The following is a 19,622-nucleotide window of genomic DNA, read 5'->3' as shown; positions in this document are numbered from 1 at the left end:
TCATTTCTACTGTTCCATTGGCTATCTACTGGAAAAAAAATTGGGAAGCTTTTTCCTTGAGAAATTAATACGTAACAAAAGAGTTCAGAATCTCTTTTCTATTTATTTTTACAATTTAAAAACTAATTGTTTGTACTTTTTTAAAAATAAATAATTATTTCGAGGAAATATAAGAGAAAACAACAGCTATATTATTGTTGATTTTTCTGTAGTACAAACAGAAAATTTTCTTACTACAAGTCTAACTTAATTTAACCTTTTGAAAAGAAATCACACCAATAGAATATTCTATAAATTAAATCAAATTATCAAGAGAATGTAAATTGACGGTGACTTAATAATAATATATTATAGCATGTTTAATATTTTGCTATATTGACGTAAAGCACTTAAATATAAATCTTACCTGTCTTCGACCTTTTTAGCAAAATTAAAATTGTCTCCTATTTTTACCACCATTTTCTCACATATATTAATGAGCCTTGCTAGGAATTCCATCATAAATGTAGTGGAATTTATAAAATGAATGATTTGCATAATCGATTCTCACGTTGAGAAATTAAAAGTAAATTTAATTTTTAAAATATTCACTAGTATTGATGTGATATTCAAATTCGGAGAGTTGAAAGGGACAACTCTTTTTAATAACAGAAAAATAAAGCATATTATTTATCAAGATTTAACCTGAGTTTAGGAAAAATGTTCACTAATAAACTAGAGTTAAAATATTCTTCTCTTAGTTTTCACTCTTTCCTTTGTCTAACTATTATTCCGGCGTGTACGTATAAAATAAATTGAATAGGTCATAATGTCATATTTATCTCACATTTGTAACGAATTAGGTATTTTAACGAAAATTACTAGAAAAAGCAACTTGGCTTTAAAAGGGAAAAATAGGTTAGCTAATTAAATTTCTTACCAAAAACTAAACAAGAAGCAAATCCAATAGCCACCTGGTTTACGTTTAAACTAGAGTTTTTGCGTCTTGAGAAGGTAGAGTGTACGCAGACTTTACCCCTACCTTTAAGCAGGCAAATAGGTTATTTCCGGTCGACCCTCGGCTCGGGACTTTAATAAACTCACAAAAAGAAAATCTTTTTTTTTTGTTTCACACTCGGTGTCTGATATTTGCTTTGATTTTTCCATTATGTTAGTATCACTTGTCAAGCTTAACCTTTGATTTTTCTTCCGTTAGTTTTGCTATTCCTAGAGCTCGACCATTTGACCACTGATTAAGATAAAATGATAATATTCATCCCACCATAATTCTCAATAGGGATTCTTCCGCTATTTAGAGAGCTCTAGCCTGTGACCTTTGATTAAAATAGAGGGATCATATTCATCCTACCACAGTCCTCGATAGGAATCTTTCTATTATTTCGAGAGCTCTAATCCGTGACCTCTGATTAAGATAGAGGGATCATATTCATCGCACCACAGTCCTCGATAGCAATCCTTCTGCTATATTTAGAGTTCGAACCCGTAACCTCTGACTAAGATAGAGGAATCACATTCATCTCCCACAATCCTCGATAAGAATCCTTCTTTCTTCAAGCACGTTACTTCAAACTTCAAAGACTATAAGAGGTAATATTTACGGACAAGTCAATTTATAAGGTGGAGAAATTTTTTGAAGAGTCCACTTAATTAAGCCTTTAAGGTAACGTTATTTGGTAGTTAAATTGATTATTTACATATATTTAACTCTTATAATTAATAGAAAGCAAAATTTGCACAATGATGTAGACTCAGTCATTCAGGGTGTCTACTATTTATATAATTTATTGAACTGTCATTTTAATAAAGTTTCTTTAACTACGAAATTGCTAAGAACAACAGTTTGTTGACAAAAAATTCATACCATTAGAGTGATGGTATTGTATTGTCTATTTTCCTTCGGCTAAAAGTGATAATATCACACTTCACTCATTTTCTTTAACGAAACTATTGGTGTAGTCTAATGGAGTAATTAAGATTTTGACTTGTAATCATAATTTTCTTGTAATAACAATTTTAGTTTTCTCTTATTTAGTTACTCCTATTTAACATATAGTATGTTAAGGATATAGTAGATATGCCTTAGATCCAAATTCATATTTGATGATTTGAACATATTTTTGTGAACTGTTGCGGAAGCCAAATGTATATAGTGTGAATAAGTCACAACTACTATACCAAAAATTATGACAGCCACCAAATAATAAATAAGACAGTAAAGCAACAATAAAGGGAACACCAGAATTTACGAGGTTCGGCTAATTTTGCCTACTCCTCGGACACAACCAATATTTTATTCCACTCCAAAAATACAAGTGAAATAATACTAAAGAGAGAAGATACAAATGCCTTAAACAGATGAGAAGGCAAATGAGAAGTGTGTTTCAATCCTAAACATTAGGCCTTCTTTTATAGGGGAAAAATCCCCCCCAAACTTAACTCCCAACCAATGTGGGACTTTGGCAATATTTGACATTTCAACAAATCTCCACCTTGGCAAAAATTCCACGTCTTCAATATTCTCTCTATAACAAATTTTGGTTGTGTCTTCATCTTCAATCTTCAGTGTTCAACAATGTTGATCAAATCCAAACAATGTTGAAACTTGACCGCAGTCACCACCTTTGTCAGCATATCAGCAGGATTCTCCGTAGTATGAATTTTCTTCACCGTGACTCCACTTTCTTCTATGATTTCTCGTACGAAATGATACCGAACATCAATGTGCTTCGTCCTTGCATGATAAACTTGGTTCTTCGCTAATTGAATAGCACTTTGACTATCACAAAAAATTGTGATACCTTTTTGTTCAACACCAAGCTCCTTTAGCAATCCTTGAAGCCAAATTGCCTCGTTCACAGCCTCTGTAATAGCCATGTACTCTGCCTCTGTTGCAGACAAAGCAACTGTTGACTGCAAAGTAGACTTCCAACTAACTGGTGCCTTTGCAAAAGTAAACACATAACCAGTAGTTGATCTTCGTTTGTCCATATCACCCGCAAAATCTGAGTCACAATATCCAACTACAAACTGATTGTCTTCCTGCTCAAAAACTAACCCGACATTTACAGTATTATGAATATACCGTAGAATCCACTTTACAGCTTGCCAATGCTCCTTCCCTGGATTGTGCAAATATCTGCTAATAACTCCAACGGCTTGTGAAATGTCAGGCCTTGTGCAAATCATTGCATATATCAAGCTACCAACAGCATTTGCGTATGGTACCTTTGACATATACTCTCATTCAGCTTCATCCATTGGCGACATAGTAGTACTTAGCTTAAAATGGGGAGCAAGTGGAGTACTAACTGGCTTAGTCTTGTCATCTATGCCAAAACGTTGTAGTACTCTCTTCAAATATTATTTCTGAGATAAACAAAGTTTCTTTGAACGTCTATCTCTAATTATCTCCATGCCAAGAATTTTCTTTGCCTCACCCAGATCCTTCATCTCGAACTCCTTCTTCAGTTGATTCTTCAATTTATCAATTTCTTCCGAGTTCTTGGAAGCTATCAACATATCATCAACGTATAGGAGAAGATATACAAAGGAACCATCTTTAAGCTTGCGCAAATACACACAATGATCGTATTTGCTTCTCTTGTACCCTTGCCGCAACATAAACTCGTCAAATCGCTTGTACCATTGTCTAGAAGATTGTTTCAATCCGTACAACGATTTTTCAAGTTTGCATACCATATTTTCTTTTCCAGCAACTTTGAATCCTTCTGGCTGAGTCATGTAGATTTCCTCCTCCAAGTTTCCATGTAAAAACGCAGTTTTTACATCCATCTGAACTAGTTCCAAATCCAATTGTGCTACCAAAGCCAACATAATTCTAATGGAGGAATGTTTTACAACTGGAGAAAATACTTCATTGTAATCAATTCCCTCCTTTTGAGCATATCCTTTGGCCACCAATCTTGCTTTGTAGCGAACATCTACTTGGTTAGGAAATCCTTCCTTCTTTGCAAATACTCATTTGCACCCAATTGTTTTCTTTCCCTTCGGGAGATTGGCCAATCTCCATGTATGATTATGATGAAGGGACTGTATTTCATCATTCATGGCAATCCTCCACTTATCTTCTTCTGAACTTTGGACTGCGTCTTTATAAGTGGTAGGAACATCATCAACTACAATTAAGGTTGCACAAGCAACCGTCTCTATGAGACGAACATGTTTCGTTATTGTTCTTTTTGGCCTGCTGGTTGCTATTGATTCAAGTTGTTGTTGAGGTTCCTGAGTTGGAATCTCCTCTACTGGCTCTCCTTCCAGAGGGTAATCTTCATTTGTTTCCTCCTCTGCTTCTTGTGTAGGAAAAATAAATTTTCCCTCAAACTCCACCTACTTAGAAGCACCTTTATTTTGTTTGGTATCTTCTGTTACCTTATTTACCATAGATTCATCAAAGGTAACATCCCTGCTGAATATTACTTTCTTTTTCATAGGACACCATAAGCGATATCCTTTGACTCCAGAAGTAATTCCCATAAAAATAGCCTTCTTTGCCCTTGGATCTAATTTTGACTCCGTCACATGATAATATGCAGTTGAGCCAAACACGTGCAAAGAGTTATAATCTACAGCAGGTTTTCCATACCATTTTTCAAATGGTGTCTTGCCATCAATAGCAGCAGATGGTAAGCGATTAATGAGGTGGCATGCATATGTAATTGCCTCAGCCCAAAATTCTTTGCCCAAGCCAGCATTGGACAACATACACCGTACCTTCTCCAGCAATGTCCGGTTCATACGTTCTGCCACTCCATTCTGTTGTGGTGTATGTCTAACAGTGAAGTGTCGGACGATGCCATCATTTTCACAGACCTTATTGAAATGATCATTTTTGTATTCACCTCCATTGTCTGTGCGAATACACTTGATCCTCCTGCCTGTTTGATTCTCCACCATCGTCTTCCATTTGAGAAAAATTCTCAGCACTTCATCTTTGTTTTTCATTGTATACACCCACACTCTTCGAGAAAAATCATCAACAAAGGTTACAAAATAGTGCTTCCCACCCAATGAAGGTGTTTTGGAAGGACCCCAAACATCAGAGTGTACATAATCCAAAATGCCTTTAGTATTATGGATCGCTGTACCAAATTTAACCCTTGTCTGTATCCCTTTGACACAATGCTCACAAAACTCCAAGTTGCAAGCCTTTACTCCTTTTAACAATCCTTGATCTGATAGAGTTTTCAAGGATTTTCCTCCAGCATGTCCCAAGCGCATGTGCCATAGCTTGGTTGCTTCTGCCTCTTTGTTGTCACTGGATGTCACTGTCGTTGTCCCAATAACTGTACTGCCACGATAGCGGTACATATTATTATTCTTCCGATTAGCCTTCATTACCACTAGTGCACCGGAGCATACTCTCATCACTCCATTTTCTGCAATGATTTTGAACCCTTTTGATTCCAGGGCTCCCACAAAGATGAGATTCTTCTTCAAATCCGGTACATATCGAACATCTGTTAATGTTCTGATCATTCCATCATGGTTCCTTAATCGTATTGAACCAATGCCATATGAGGTAAGAGGGTTGTTATCCGCTGTGTGGATGACTCCATATTCTCCTTCTTGAAATTCCACAAAACCAGTCCCTGTTGGGACACATATGATGGCTACAAGCCGAGTCCATCAACCATATGTCTGATGATGTTAATGACTCTGTTGTAACTAATGAGAAGTCTGAATCATCACAATCAGCTACATTTGAATCCATAATGGCCTTTCCATTGTTATGTTTGGCCTTATTCTTCAACTTCGGACAGTCTTGCCTTTTTTCTCGACAAAAGGCACATTCATCTTTGCTGGGTCTGGATTTTGACTTGGATCTTCCCTTCTTTGTCCTCGTTTGATTTTGAGGACGACCCCTCACAAATAGTGCTTCTCCTTCTCCGCCCTTCTGTTTTTCTCGCTTTCTTTGTTCATAGCTGTACAAAGCCGAACAAACTTCTCTGAGAGAAATTTCGCCATTTCCATGGAGTAGAGTAGTTTCAAGGTGCTCGTACTCATCAGGAAGTGACGCCAACAACATTAAGGCCAAGTCACCATCATCATAAGTTGTATCCATATTTTGCAAATATGTGACCAACTTATTGAAACTGGTGATATGTTCATTCATCGTGGTACCAGGAACATAGGTGAAGTGAAACAGTCTCTTCTTCATGTACAATTTATTTTGACTGTTTTTCTTCAAAAATTTATACTCCAGTGCTTTCCATAATTTACTTGCAGAAGTTTTCTTTGTGTATGGATATTTCTGCTCTCTAGCAAGGTAGGATCGAATGGTACCGCAAGCAACACGGTTGAGAATCTTCCAATCTTCTTCTCCAATAACATCTGGTTTCTTTTCTTCAATGGCCAGATCTAGCCCTTGTTGAAAAAGGACATCTAGAACCTCGCCTTGCCACATCCCAAAATGCCTGGACCCGTCAAAAATTTCTACCGCAAATTTTGCATTTGACACAATTCTTGTCATAAGCAAGATGCCAATGATGACGTATTGTTGACACTTGATGTAGATTCTTCTTGTTTATTGTCTCCCATATTTGACACAAATATTATTTAATAGCTGACGACACAAATCAAGATTATTTCCTTTCTGATGTAGAAGATCAGACTAAGCTGCAACCACAGAGCATACTCAGACAGAACCTTGACTCAGTTACCAAGATAAATCTTTTCTGATGTGGAAGATCAGACTATGCTGCAACCACAGAGCATACTTAGACAGTACCTTGGCTCTGATACCAATTGTTGCGGAAGCCAAATGTATATAGTGTGAATAAGTCACCACTACTATACCAAAAATTATGACAGCCACCAAATAATAAATAAGACAGTAAAGCAACAATAAAGGGAACACCAGAATTTACGAGGTTCGGCTAATTTTGCCTACTCCTCGGACACAACCAATATTTTATTCCACTCCAAAAATACAAGTGAAATAATACTAAAGAGAGAAGATACAAATGCCTTAAACAGATGAGAAGGCAAATGAGAGGTGTGTTTAAATCCTAAACATTAAGCCTTCTTTTATAAGGGGAAACCCCCCCCCCCCCAACTATTGCTAACCCACCGATGTGGGAAGCTGAAATATTTGACATTTCAACATGAACGTTATTTGATATAAAAATATATGGCACTCTTTTATCATAGTTATTATTAATTGTTTGATTAATTTGATAAGGTCCTTGATTAAATTTTGAGATTTGTCATCGTGATAGAGATCATGATAATGAGAGCAAAATCTCTTACAATTTAATCTAAATTTGTTCTTGATCGTAGGATTATTAATTTAGACATTAGTAATCCGGTTAGATCAATATTTATGTGATTGTCTTTATGGGATAAAGATTAGTTGATCTCATTAACTGAATCACATAGATAGATGATGCATATAGAGATATGATCATTGAACCGACTCATTATATAATTCCTAATGGTTAGAATTACCATAAACTGTCAATAGGATATTCTCTTGAAGAATGTGACGTAGGAGTTTCCTTTGTCCTGAGATCGTCATAGTAATTGACAAGTTATTTGTTGTGCTTTAATACTAGACACTTATGGCCCTAGGGCGATAGTTGAAAGGATATTGGGTACGATTGAATACTTGTAGAATTAGTGATTGATCAAGATGGAATCTGTCAACTCTTGGTAATGAGTTTAAGCTCCATGTTGTCATGAATTATAAACGACCAAATTAAGACCTTGGCCAGGGCAATTGAATGAAAGAAGAAAAGAGTTTCTCAGGTCATTCAATGGTCGATTATATTTGACATGAACACATAGTTGGTCGCCTATTAGGATTTGACAGTTGAACCATATCTTAGGGTGATCCAGAGCTATAAGGACAGAAAGAATTACTATATTATTCTTCTACTGGTTCTTGAGAGTAAATTGTATACTTCATGCTATCCGGTCGTTAAGGAGTGTTGCTAGACGCCACCCTTGATTAGTATATTGATGTGATCAATTTATTACCGGTTTAGTATTGAACCTATGGAGTCGCACACTAACGAGTGTTCTGATCTTTGCTAAAGGATTAATTAACTTATTATTTGATAATTAAATTAAGGAATTTAATTAATCAAATAAATTTAGTTATTAGTCCAAATGAAATATTATTATATTCTTTGCTAGCACAAAGGGTATGATTAATATTGTGAACAAATTAAAGTTTTCTATTTGGAATAGAAAATTAAATTATATCTCTTGGTTAAAATATATATGTGATATATATAATTAACACTTATTTTATATAAAAGATGTTATATAAAATATTAATAAGAAATTACAAGAAATTATTTCTTGTTCTACTAACATTGAGGTGAAATTTTTGAGAAAAATTTCAATACAATATTTTTCGTTCAATTTGTTCGCGGGCTTTGATGATCAAAGAGTTGATAGCAAGGATTGGTCTCGGTGTGGATACGCATAGAATCTTCGCACTATCGAATAATTTGAAACGAGACTTTCTTCACCAGATACGTCTTAGATCCGATCTATTGACATGTAAATAAATTTTAAACACGAAAAGATCTACCTAGGATTGTTATTGTCTTCCGCTGCGTGTTACGAACACCTATATACAATCCTTCGTAGTATACATTACATTGTAAATATTTTTGTTCCGATATCAAAGTAATTTAACTAGTTGTAGCAAGTTGAGTGGTTTATTTTTTAGATAAAGATATTCTAGTTTAACTTATTACTGGCAGTCACATAATTCTTTTTATTTATTTTCTACTCGATATTCGATATTTATATTTAGTGGCAGAGACATGATTTCTATTAACGGAGTTTAAAAAAGAAAAAGTTAAAAAAATTAAAAGAGACTATGGCCAGTGGAAATTGAACCAACAACCTCATAAAGATTTTGAACGCCCTTAACTAGTGAGCTATGTTTTGGCGTTATGCTAAGGAGATTCAATATATAATATACAGAGGTGAAAAACGGATTTAATTTTGCTTTATATGTACAATATAATTTTTCGGTGAAGGGTGAACCCTCTTTCGTCCCCCTAAATCCGCCCTGGCCCATATTGGGACTCGACTAGATCCAGATTCGCACCGAGATATCCCACATTGAAGGTAAAACGCTTCCTAACAAAAGCGACTTCCATACCCATGGCTCAAAGCCGAGATCTCTGGTTAACAATTTGTTTAGATGGTTGTTACATGTTATATTGTATCATACTTTAATTATGATAAGCCTTTCTATCCCGAAAAGGTAGGGGTAAGGTCTGCGTACATTCTATCTTTCCCAAACCCCACTAGTGGGATGATTAATGGGTTGATGATGTTGTTGTTGTACCTTAATTATGTTGTTTGTTTTTATTGTTATTTAAATTTTAATGTATCGTATCGTTAAATCTATAATATTTTATCTTTTACCCTACCTTTTTATATAATAATTTACCTCGTACCTTATTTTTTTCTTTGTAATATTGTAAGTTTATTTTTCATATTATTGGCGCATGACATCACGAAATGACGACAAACAATATAATTTATCCAAACATTATATATATTAAAACGATATAGTACAATACAATATAATATAATACGATACATAACAACCATCGGAACACGCTACGAGAATGAATGAGTACTTACTATTACACAACAACTGGTTTTATAAAGATTTTTATTAGGTAATATTTAGTGTTCGGAATTATAAAATCTTTAAATTAACTTAAATTATTATTCTGTAGATTTATTTATGATAACCATAGTGAAAAGATTAAGCAAAATCCCAAATGGATCAGGCTAAGTGATACCACGTTCAACGCAAAACCTTTGTTTGGGTAAACACCCTCTTAATCAAACTAATTAACCATCAAAATTTCAAAACTATGGCTTCTGCATCTTTCTTCATCCTTTGAATTTACTCATTCCACTATACCTATCCCCATCTACCCTACCCAAGTACCCAACCATCCCACTGATCCTGACCACTACACTTCACCTTCCCCATTCTTTCAACCTAATTAATATTACACTTAGTACATTGTTCTTTAATAAAACAAGATTGAGATCCCAACATAGAACTGGGTCTGTTTTTTTGGACATGGTGGAGACGGTAACGACACCGTTTTGGTGGCGGTGTACACAATTCCACCACCCGCGTCGATGGTTACCGGCAGTTTTCATAACCCACAAAGCCATTATCACTGCGCTATGGATCGCCTTTTTAATAACCCTTTTCTGGTGGCAGATGGATTCTACTACTACCGGAATCTTGATTTTCCGGCGAGTTTTTCCGTCGAGGCAGCTGCCGAAGCTCCGGCATGTGGCGTTTAACTTGACGGACTTTGGTGGGGTTGGTGATGGTGTTACTGTAAATACAGCAGCTTTTGAGAAGGCAGTATTAGCAATTTCTAGAAAAGGTGGAGGGCAGCTAAATGTGCCACCTGGTTATTGGCTAACGGCGCCGTTTAATCTTACTAGCCATATGACTCTGTTCCTTGCTGAAGGTGCTGTTATATTGGGTGTTGATGTAAGTTTTTTACAGTTTTGTTAATATGTTAGTGTTAAAAGTTCTAATCTTGCTCAGCGAGCTCAGAAGTTACTTTTGTTTAAGTTATATACATTGACAGTTTAAATTAATGTAATTTAACCTATTATAGCAGGTTAGTTACCATTTATTCTAGGTTAGCAATTAATGCTATTAAATAGAATTGCCCACAATTACTTTTTAGGTGACCTAATTGTGTAAATATTTTTTACATCGTCAACGTATATATCTCTGTTCCTTACTGAAGTGCTGTTATATTTGGTGTTGATGTAAGTTTTAATAGTTTTCTTAATCTGTCAGCATTTAAAATTTGTAATCTTGCCAACTAAGCCTGATATTTAAACGGAGAAGGGTAGTGGGGCGGGCCCATTATGCCCGAGGTTCGAAGGTTACTGTTGGTTCTAAGGGTTGGCGGCTTGGCGCCAAACGGATTTGTCATAAAAAATAGTTTAATCTTGCTCAATGAACTCAGAAAGTTACTTTCTTGATGTTTGATTGTTCACCTCATTGTTCCCGTTCCTGTAATTGTATATCATTTCCTCTCTGATTGTTTAGTTGGCTTTGCTTAGACCTGTGATATCCATATTGTGCTTATTGCTTAGTGTTTACTTATGGAAGTCTTATTATTTATTGATGGAGTTGTTTTTTTTTGTGGGTGGGGTGGGGTGGGGGGGTTAAGTCTGATTTGGTTTATACTGATAGTCGAGCTAGATTTAGGTGATTTGAGTTATTGGATTGATGAGAAGTGAGAGATGATGTTGTATCTGTCAATTTTCTGTAGTTGATGCATCTCATAATTTGTGTTAGAGGTTAGTGCAGTTTCTTGTGATGATGATGGATGAGAATTTCATTTGTAGTATTCTCGATCGATCATGCCCGGACTTTTCTGTCATGATCCACCTCCCGACATTCATCTACTGCTTCCATAGAAATTCTAAGTTTCTGAGTTAAAGGTTTTTGCATTCACTCATATATATGTCTTAAATTGATAATGCAATCCAACTTTGCCTTCAATAATATCAAGTTGTTTAGCACCTTTCTTGATTTGCTCCTTAATTTCTTTCCTCTTTGTTGAGGACTGGCCTGTTGTGTAGTTTCTTTTTGACAGTCACAGTCTTCAACTTTTAATCCCAATCTATCCCTCAATTCTTTTGGCGATCACTGGTGCTTGTGGATAGGCATATGAACTATTAAATGTTTTTGTTCTAATTATCGCCTTTGCAAACAGACAGTTTCTGGTTGTAATACGTGGCATAAGCGGGAGAGTGAAGGAAGAAAAAATTGCTTTAATCTTGCTTGAAACTTAGTTTCACAAGGTAAAACCTTACATTGGGGGCTAACTTGAATAAATCTTGAAGTTCAATTATTAAATATTAAATGCCAAGGGAGATTTTTCTTAATAAAATGTTGTTAAAGTACAAAACTGCAAACACCTATATTTCTAGGAAAAGAAGTGTTTAAACCCCTAATCCCTGTCCAAATTCCATATTGAATTTTATTTGTTGATTTTGAACACCAACGGAAATATTTGTACTAACTAAAGGTATTTAATACAAAGCTGCTAACACCTCAATCAATTAATACGCCTCAATCGCAAACCGCGCATACCTACAAAGATAAAGTAAGAGTCTTATAGCCACTAGGATTCAAATTAGATGAGTTTCCTAAATCCCTCGGGAAGCATGACATAAAAGAAGTCAATTTTGGACTAGAGATCTGTAGCATGAAAAGTTGCTTGCGCGTAGTGCCTCACTTGTAATTGTTAACTTCTTTCCTAACTATGTTTCGACCTTATCCCTGACATTTCATCTGCATTCTTTATGGTTGTTGTCGACATGGACCTATGGCCTCTTTCTTTGATTTTTAGTTATATTCACCTCTTTTAATAGTCATTTAATTCACTGAACTACTAGCTGCTTATTCTCTTTCAATGTCGATGCTATGGAGTTTTTATGATGTAGCTTCTACATATAATTGCATATGATCATGCAATTACTTTGCGCTTTTGTCAATTGGCGATGTGAATGTAAACTACAACAAGTCAACAACTACTGCTCCTCAATGCAAAGTAAAATAGTGGCGTTGGCATATGAATCCTAACTATTCATGTTGCTCTACTTGGACCCGTTTCATTTCAATATTCTATAGACTCTGAGGTTCTCTTCATTTTCTCCTACCATACAAGTTTCTAAACATACTAAAAGGACTCTTAGCAACACTATACCTATGTAAGAATAGCATCACGACTGAGCCTTAAGCCCAACTAGTAAACGGGCCTATATGAATCTTTTGCTTTAATTATGTCCTATTTTTCGCTAAATTTGCATAGATTTTGAGAGCTTGTAGGCTTTTCATTATAGCTTCCTTGTAATTTTAGGTTTATCTCCTCCCTTATTAATACCTCAAATCCTTATGGTATCACACTTACAGACTGGTGTATTTGGAGGACTGTAAGGGACATGGCCATAACATCTCAAGTGATCTTATCTTAATGCTAAGTGCACCTTCTGTCAGATGTGATCATTTTTTATGCTGTCTAATCTTGTATGACTGGACATCCATCTTAACATCATTTTGCAACGCTCATCTTGTGGATATTTTCACCTTAGATACTCAGTATTCACTCTCATATAACAATTTTAGTTTTACGAATTGTTCTTTAGAACTTGGTTTTCACTTTTTTCGGCATCATCGTATTGCATTACATTCCAGTAGAACTCTTCCATTTCGACCATCCTATTTTAATTCTGTGTTACATCTTCTTCTATCATATGGTTCTCCTAGAACATAGAGCCTATCTATCTTCCTTTCTCAACTTTTGTCAGCATGGCTTTACGATCTAAAATTCTGAAGCCTTACTCATAACCTGGAGGTTGTTGTACATTAAATATCTAAATGCCTGGCTGTTATATCATGCACCCTTTCTTATTATTCAGATTTGAACAAAACGTTGGTTTGTCTTTCCTCTGAACATCTGGTGCAGTCTGCTAGGAGTGAGAGCCTTGAGAATACTCTCCTAAGGTTGCTATGCCCATATGTGATAAAGCCGCATGATGCCTGCAAAATTCTGTAGTTAATTCATCATCTTTTAAGTATGCTGACACTAACGAATTCATGCAAATATAAGTGATTTCAAGTGCAAATCATTTCAGGGGACAAGACAAATTCCGAAAACAATTGTTCTGTTTTCTGGAAACATCCTTCTAGTGCATACTAATCTAACTCTTCCACAACCAAAACCAAACGCATCATTCAAAAGAAAAAGTAAAACAAGACAAAACCAAAACCAAACAGTTTTCTAATCGAATTGCCGAGTATGTGTCTGTGTATGTGTCTGCTGGTCATGATATGGAGGTACATTAGAATAGCCCAGGTCGTTGTTGGACACCTTTGTGTACAAAATAAGAATTCTTTGCAAAACAATTGGCAGGCCCACTAGTTTAACTTAAGAATTATCCGTTTACTTATAAGTTCCGTCTTCCGGACCGTGTGGTGTAGGGAACCTTTTTGTGCGGAAACAGTTTTGCCTGCAAAGTTCAGTTTGGGCTGCTAGTTATAATTTCCAAAAGGAAAGTGAAACGACATTTTGTCATTACATTGGCATTTTCCAGCGAAAATATTTCTCTCAAAGTGCTGTTTTCTTGACGATCAAATAACTTGATAACTTCTCATCTGAAACATGAGTATACCTCTTCTAACTGAAGCCGTTTTTCTCTCTTTTTATTAGAGAATTAACAGAAGCTATTTTGTGTATGAGATTCTATTTGTATTTGTGGACACAGGACGAGAAGTACTGGCCTCTCATGCCTCCCTTACCTTCATATGGATATGGAAGAGAGCATCGTGGACCGCGTTATGGAAGTTTAATCCACGGCCAAAATCTCAAAGATGTTGTAATCACAGGTCAGCCTTTTGATTCTTACTTCCGTTTTGAATTTTCCACTCACCCTGAGATTCACTAGAACAGCAAGTATTTTAAAATTAAAAGCCCTTGCTTTTTAAGTGTTTAGAGCTGTCTTACTTCATCAAAAGAAAAAACTGTCGTTTTTGCTGAAGATTGAATTTATCTGCTTTTCGGTCTTATATTCTGTTAGTTAAGTGATGCAAATAATTGAGAACGTTCATGTGGCTAGTCCATGTATGTTTTCATAGTCATAGTTTTTCTCAGGGGGGCGTCAGTACTGCTGCTTAGTCTACAGATGCGCCATCTGCACTGCTAAATAGATTTATTATTATTAACTATCATCTTTTATATGAAGGGAACTTGGCGGAGAAAGTGATAATCCAAAATTTTCTTGGTGCATAAATATAAAGTGCTATTTTCTTATTGATTCCATCTTCCTAAAAAATTCAGAGATATTTGGCACGCAAAACTTAACGACTTTATTCATAGTTGCTTAATTGATTCTTCCTACACACATTCATCGATATTCTATTTCAGATGTGCTACATGTTTCTAAAAGGCAATTTGTAGCTACTACATGCTCTAAATAACTTAAGCAGTTTCTAGATTGAAGTATTCTGAATGTTTGTGCAAGTATAAAGGAACTAATTTGATCTGATTATGAATATGTTGTTCCCGGTAACAGGGCATAATGGTACCATTAATGGGCAGGGTCAAGCATGGTGGAAGAAATTCCGGCAGAAGCTTCTTAACCATACCAGAGGACCGCTCGTGCAGATCATGTGGTCTACTGACATACTAATCTCAAATATAACTTTACAAAACTCTCCCTTTTGGACGCTCCATCCATACGACTGCAAGAACGTAACGATCAGGAATGTCACAATCCTGGCACCCATTGCTGGGGCTCCAAATACTGATGGTATAGATCCAGGTGAGTCTTCAATAGGTTCAGTGTTTTTATAAATAGATCTTGGGCTTGTAGCTTTACATTGAGGGATTTCTAAAAATTTGAATTTAACAGTTTTTTTCTTTTTTTTTTGATCTGGTTAAGTCATCTGCGGAAACAATGTGATTTTAGGCTCAACTTGTATGAACTTTTGTTACATAGATTTCTGGTTCTTTAATCAAATCAACAAGAAGGGAAATCTATCAGAAAATTACTTGTATTACTTGATGGATGTGGTGCTGGTTTTTTGGACTTTGATTTAGAAGTTTCAAAGCAATTATAACTCAAGTTTTGACATATTAATTTGCTAAAAAAATCAGTCATATGAGAATATTTTTTAGCAAAGTATAATTTTTGTCTAGGTTTGTACTGAAATTGCAATGCTTCTGATACTGACATCAGTCTAAAGACTCTAATATGCATTCTGTACTTTTTCATTGCTTACTTTCTGTTGATGGACACTCAGTATAGGCTCTTGATATGTTTTAATGGAGTCAACAGATTCTTGTGAAGATGTGTTGATAGAGAACTGTTACATCAGTGTTGGTGATGACGGCATTGCCATAAAGAGTGGATGGGATCAGTATGGAATTGCTTATGGACGGCCTTCTAAGAATATACTCATCCGAAACCTTGTTATTCGTTCCAATGTCAGGTGAGGTCCCCATATAGGCATAATGCACTTAGATTTCTTTTGCACAGATTGGTCGTCTCTGACATCTTTATATTTTCTTGCATCTGAATCATGATTTGTGCACATGTTCATCGAGTATTGACAGTTGACCTGCTGGTCAGCCACTTGATGGTTTGAAGAGGCACAACTTTTTTTGGTTAATGATCGTTTTAGTAAAGCCCCACAACTAATTTTAGGCTGAAGTTTAGTTGATGGATCGATTGACTGATTGATACCATTTTAGTAAAGTATCTAGCAGCAGTTCACAATAGAAACTAGTTTAGTTTAACGCCCTTATGTGGCATGCTATGCCTTATATATTAAACTAGGGACGAACCGAATGCCGGAGCCACATGTATCCAAGGGTGTCAATTGACACCCTTTCGCCGAGAAATTACACTGTGTAGCTTGGTAAAAAATTCTTTTTTATGTATATATACTATATATTGACTCCCATTGCCTTCTTCGTGGTTTTACTTCTTCATATTTTGATACCCTTTAATGAAAATTCTGGCTCCGCCACTGGACTAACCCTGACTGAATTACATGGCAGCGCTGGTGTATCAATAGGGAGTGAGATGTCCGGCGGAGTGTCAAATGTCACTGTGGAAAATGTCCTTATCTGGAACTCGAGACGTGCTGTACGCATCAAAACAGCGCCTGGAAGAGGAGGATATGTTCGAGATATAACGTACAGGAACTTGACATTTGAGAATGTTAGGGTGGGAATCGTCATCAAAACAGATTACAACGAACATGCAGACGAGAGGTTCGACCCCAAAGCTGTCCCTGTACTGAAGGACATAAGCTACACATCAATCCACGGTGAGGGAGTTCGTGTGCCTGTTCAAATCCACGGGAGTAAAGAAATCCCTGTGAAGAACGTTACTTTCAGAGATATGTCAGTCGGGCTATCATACAAGAAGAAGCATATATTCCAGTGTGCTTTCGTTCAAGGTCGTGTTATTGGTACTATCTTCCCCGCCCCTTGTGAGAACCTCGATCTATATGACGAGCAAGGACATCTGATCAGACGTTCTGATTCTCAAAATGCGACAGACATAGATTATGACATTTGAAATGGTTCCATATCCATTTTCCATGGTCAAATTTCTCCCACTGCTCCTCACTTCAGTTAACTACCATTGCCTTTCTTTTTTCTGAATACATATTTGTCCCCTGCATTATACATACAGAAAGAAGTCTGTTAATGTATTCAAATCCACAGATCCAATGTAAAGAACAGCTCCTTTGTCACTGTACAGAATCTTAGTTCCATAAAGATAATTCTTAACATCTTTTGTTTTTTTGGTTTCCCACCCAGGTGTCCAGTACCTGCTCTGGGGCCCGACTAAATCTGGATTCGCGCCGTGAAGTCCCACGTTGGGGGGTAAAGCGCTTCCTAACAAAGGCGACTTCATACCCAGCGCTCGAACCTGATATCTCTGGTTAAGGATGAAGGAGTACTTACCACTCCGCCACAACTCTTGTTGGTGTTTTTAACATCTTTGTGGTAATATTAGTTTGGCTATTATTAAGTCAGTAGAGAGCAATGTTTTTCTTAGGAGTAACCAAGATTATGAGCAAAGTTGAAATTATAAATTTCTTATTTTCTGGTATTTTCACCATTGTTATCAACAGTTTTAAAGCTATATTGGTTTCTCTACTACCTTTCGTTTCCCACTTTTAGCCCAGTGCTCAGTTTTATTTATGTTTCAAATTTTCTTGCAAACGTTTTTGCATATATTATTTGAAGAATCAAAAGGCTGGTCTTTTTACTGCATCCCATACGAATTATTTTCTATTTTTATTGTATTTACTTAAAAGATCCTTAAAATTGTTGTTCTAATTTTGAACTTTTTGGCAGTCTATAAATGATTTAAAAAAATTATATAAAAACAGAAAAATATGCATGATTTCTGTTTTTGCCCACAACATGTACCATTTGGCCATATATGAGCTGGATCATTGTCTATAAATTATTATTCTTTCAACAACTTTTCTTCCTTTTCCTTCTTCTTTGAAGCTACATTTATCGCAAGATTTTCAGATATAAGACTAATCTGGTTATTAAAATATTGTGTCCCATTCCCACAAACAAAATAAAGAAAACATACTATTTATCTTTTTGTAACTTAATGTCATTTTCTTCCAATCAGATTATAATATCAAGAAAGGATGAGTATCTATCAAATTTTAACCATCATAATTCCTGTCTTCAGCTGTTAAACTCAACTTTCATTTTCTATATGCCAGTTTTCTGAACTAGCAAGATAACTGGCCTGCTCTCTTTACCAAGTAGTTTGATCAATTTTTGGAGCTAAATTTAAAAAAATAATTTTACATCTTAAATTATAATTTTTAATATTCAAAACTTACATTGAAAGTACAATAATTTTCAGTTTCGGTCGTATTAAAATGGTAAAAGGACCGATTTATAAAAATTTGTAGTTCAATTTAGTTTGACACTGGTCAGAAAGTGAAAAATGATTACATGGTTATACAGCAGATAATTAAGAGGTAAGTCTCAAACTAAAAACTCTTATAAACAGAAGTTATTAAATTTATGTGTATTGAACTATTCAAGTTGCATTCCAATTTATTTATAGCTAATAAAGCAATTGAAATGGACTATCTAGTGAACTAGTTACTAGGGGAATTCTTCCAATTTAAATATATAAATTTTTTATCGCTATTTTGTATTGAAATAATTATTGGATAATGCCGAGTAATAGCTGATGAATGCCATACCATTAAAAACTAATTCCACGTAGCTAAGCGTGGAGATTTAAAACTGAGAAGGTCAAGTAAGGAGTCCGAAACAGAAGCATGGTGGAAGTAGCCTAAAAGGAAGGAAACACAATCTTATAACAATGAAAATTAAAAATAAATACATGTTATCCATGTGTTAGGGAAGAAAGTTAGTAGGTAGCTCAGCGTGTCTATTTTTTATGCCAGTAGTAATAGTAGTATTAGTCTTATATTTTCCTATCTGCCAAAAATCTATTACCATATGTTATTTTTTCGCTCCGGTTTTCGTATCTTATCTTTGTTATTGTTACTGTCTTTTTTTCATCTTTCCTTGAGCCAAAGGTCTATCGGAAACAATCTCTATCTTCATTAAGCAAGAATAAGGTCTGCGTACACACTATCCTCATTAGACTCCACTTTATGGGATTATATTGGTTTTTTGTTATTGTTATTGTTGTTGTTGTTATTGTACATATTTTCCATCTGGTATCTGAAACTCATTATTCAAACTAATTCGAATTTATGTCGAGTATCATCTATTAAAAGGGAAGCACTCCTACGAGGAGTTTGTCCATTGCTAAAGTTCAAACTCGAGATCTCTAATTAAATATAAAAGGATCGCATCCATATCACTCACCACACTCTTAAGTGAAATATTTATTTATATAAATTCACATCAATGGACACAAATTAGTAGTCAATAAAATGATACTCTATAGTTACAGGATTAAAAATTTTAATGAGCAAAAAATCCACCCTAAATCTATTTTTAAAAAGGAAGTATGACCATTGCACAAAGAGGACATGAATC

General features: G+C 35.4%; 1 protein-coding gene across 2 annotated transcripts; it reads left to right on the top strand.

The window, feature by feature from the left end:
• The first annotated feature begins 9,748 nt into the window (after nucleotides 1–9,748).
• LOC107815660 (putative polygalacturonase) lies at nucleotides 9,749–17,712 on the top strand. Of its 2 annotated transcripts, XR_001654776.2 has the most exons (6): nucleotides 9,749–10,516; nucleotides 14,317–14,437; nucleotides 15,124–15,372; nucleotides 15,889–16,042; nucleotides 16,614–17,194; nucleotides 17,385–17,712. XR_001654776.2 is itself a non-coding variant. In XM_016641276.2 (5 exons), exons 1-5 carry the CDS (start codon nucleotides 10,088–10,090, stop codon nucleotides 17,137–17,139), a joined length of 1,479 nt encoding a protein of 492 aa, XP_016496762.1. In that variant the 5' UTR covers nucleotides 9,749–10,087; the 3' UTR covers nucleotides 17,140–17,377. The 2 variants fall into 2 exon arrangements, 1 of the variants encoding a protein (XP_016496762.1); XM_016641276.2 differs by lacking the exon at nucleotides 17,385–17,712 and having other exon boundaries at nucleotides 16,614–17,377.
• The last annotated feature ends 1,910 nt before the right edge of the window (nucleotides 17,713–19,622 follow it).

The sequence above is a fragment of the Nicotiana tabacum genome, chromosome 8, assembly GCF_000715075.1.
Source record: "Nicotiana tabacum cultivar K326 chromosome 8, ASM71507v2, whole genome shotgun sequence".
In the NCBI taxonomy this organism is placed as follows: domain Eukaryota; kingdom Viridiplantae; phylum Streptophyta; class Magnoliopsida; order Solanales; family Solanaceae; genus Nicotiana; species Nicotiana tabacum.
Note: the sequence above shows the minus strand (reverse complement) of the source record. Positions and strands in the feature narration are given on the sequence as shown.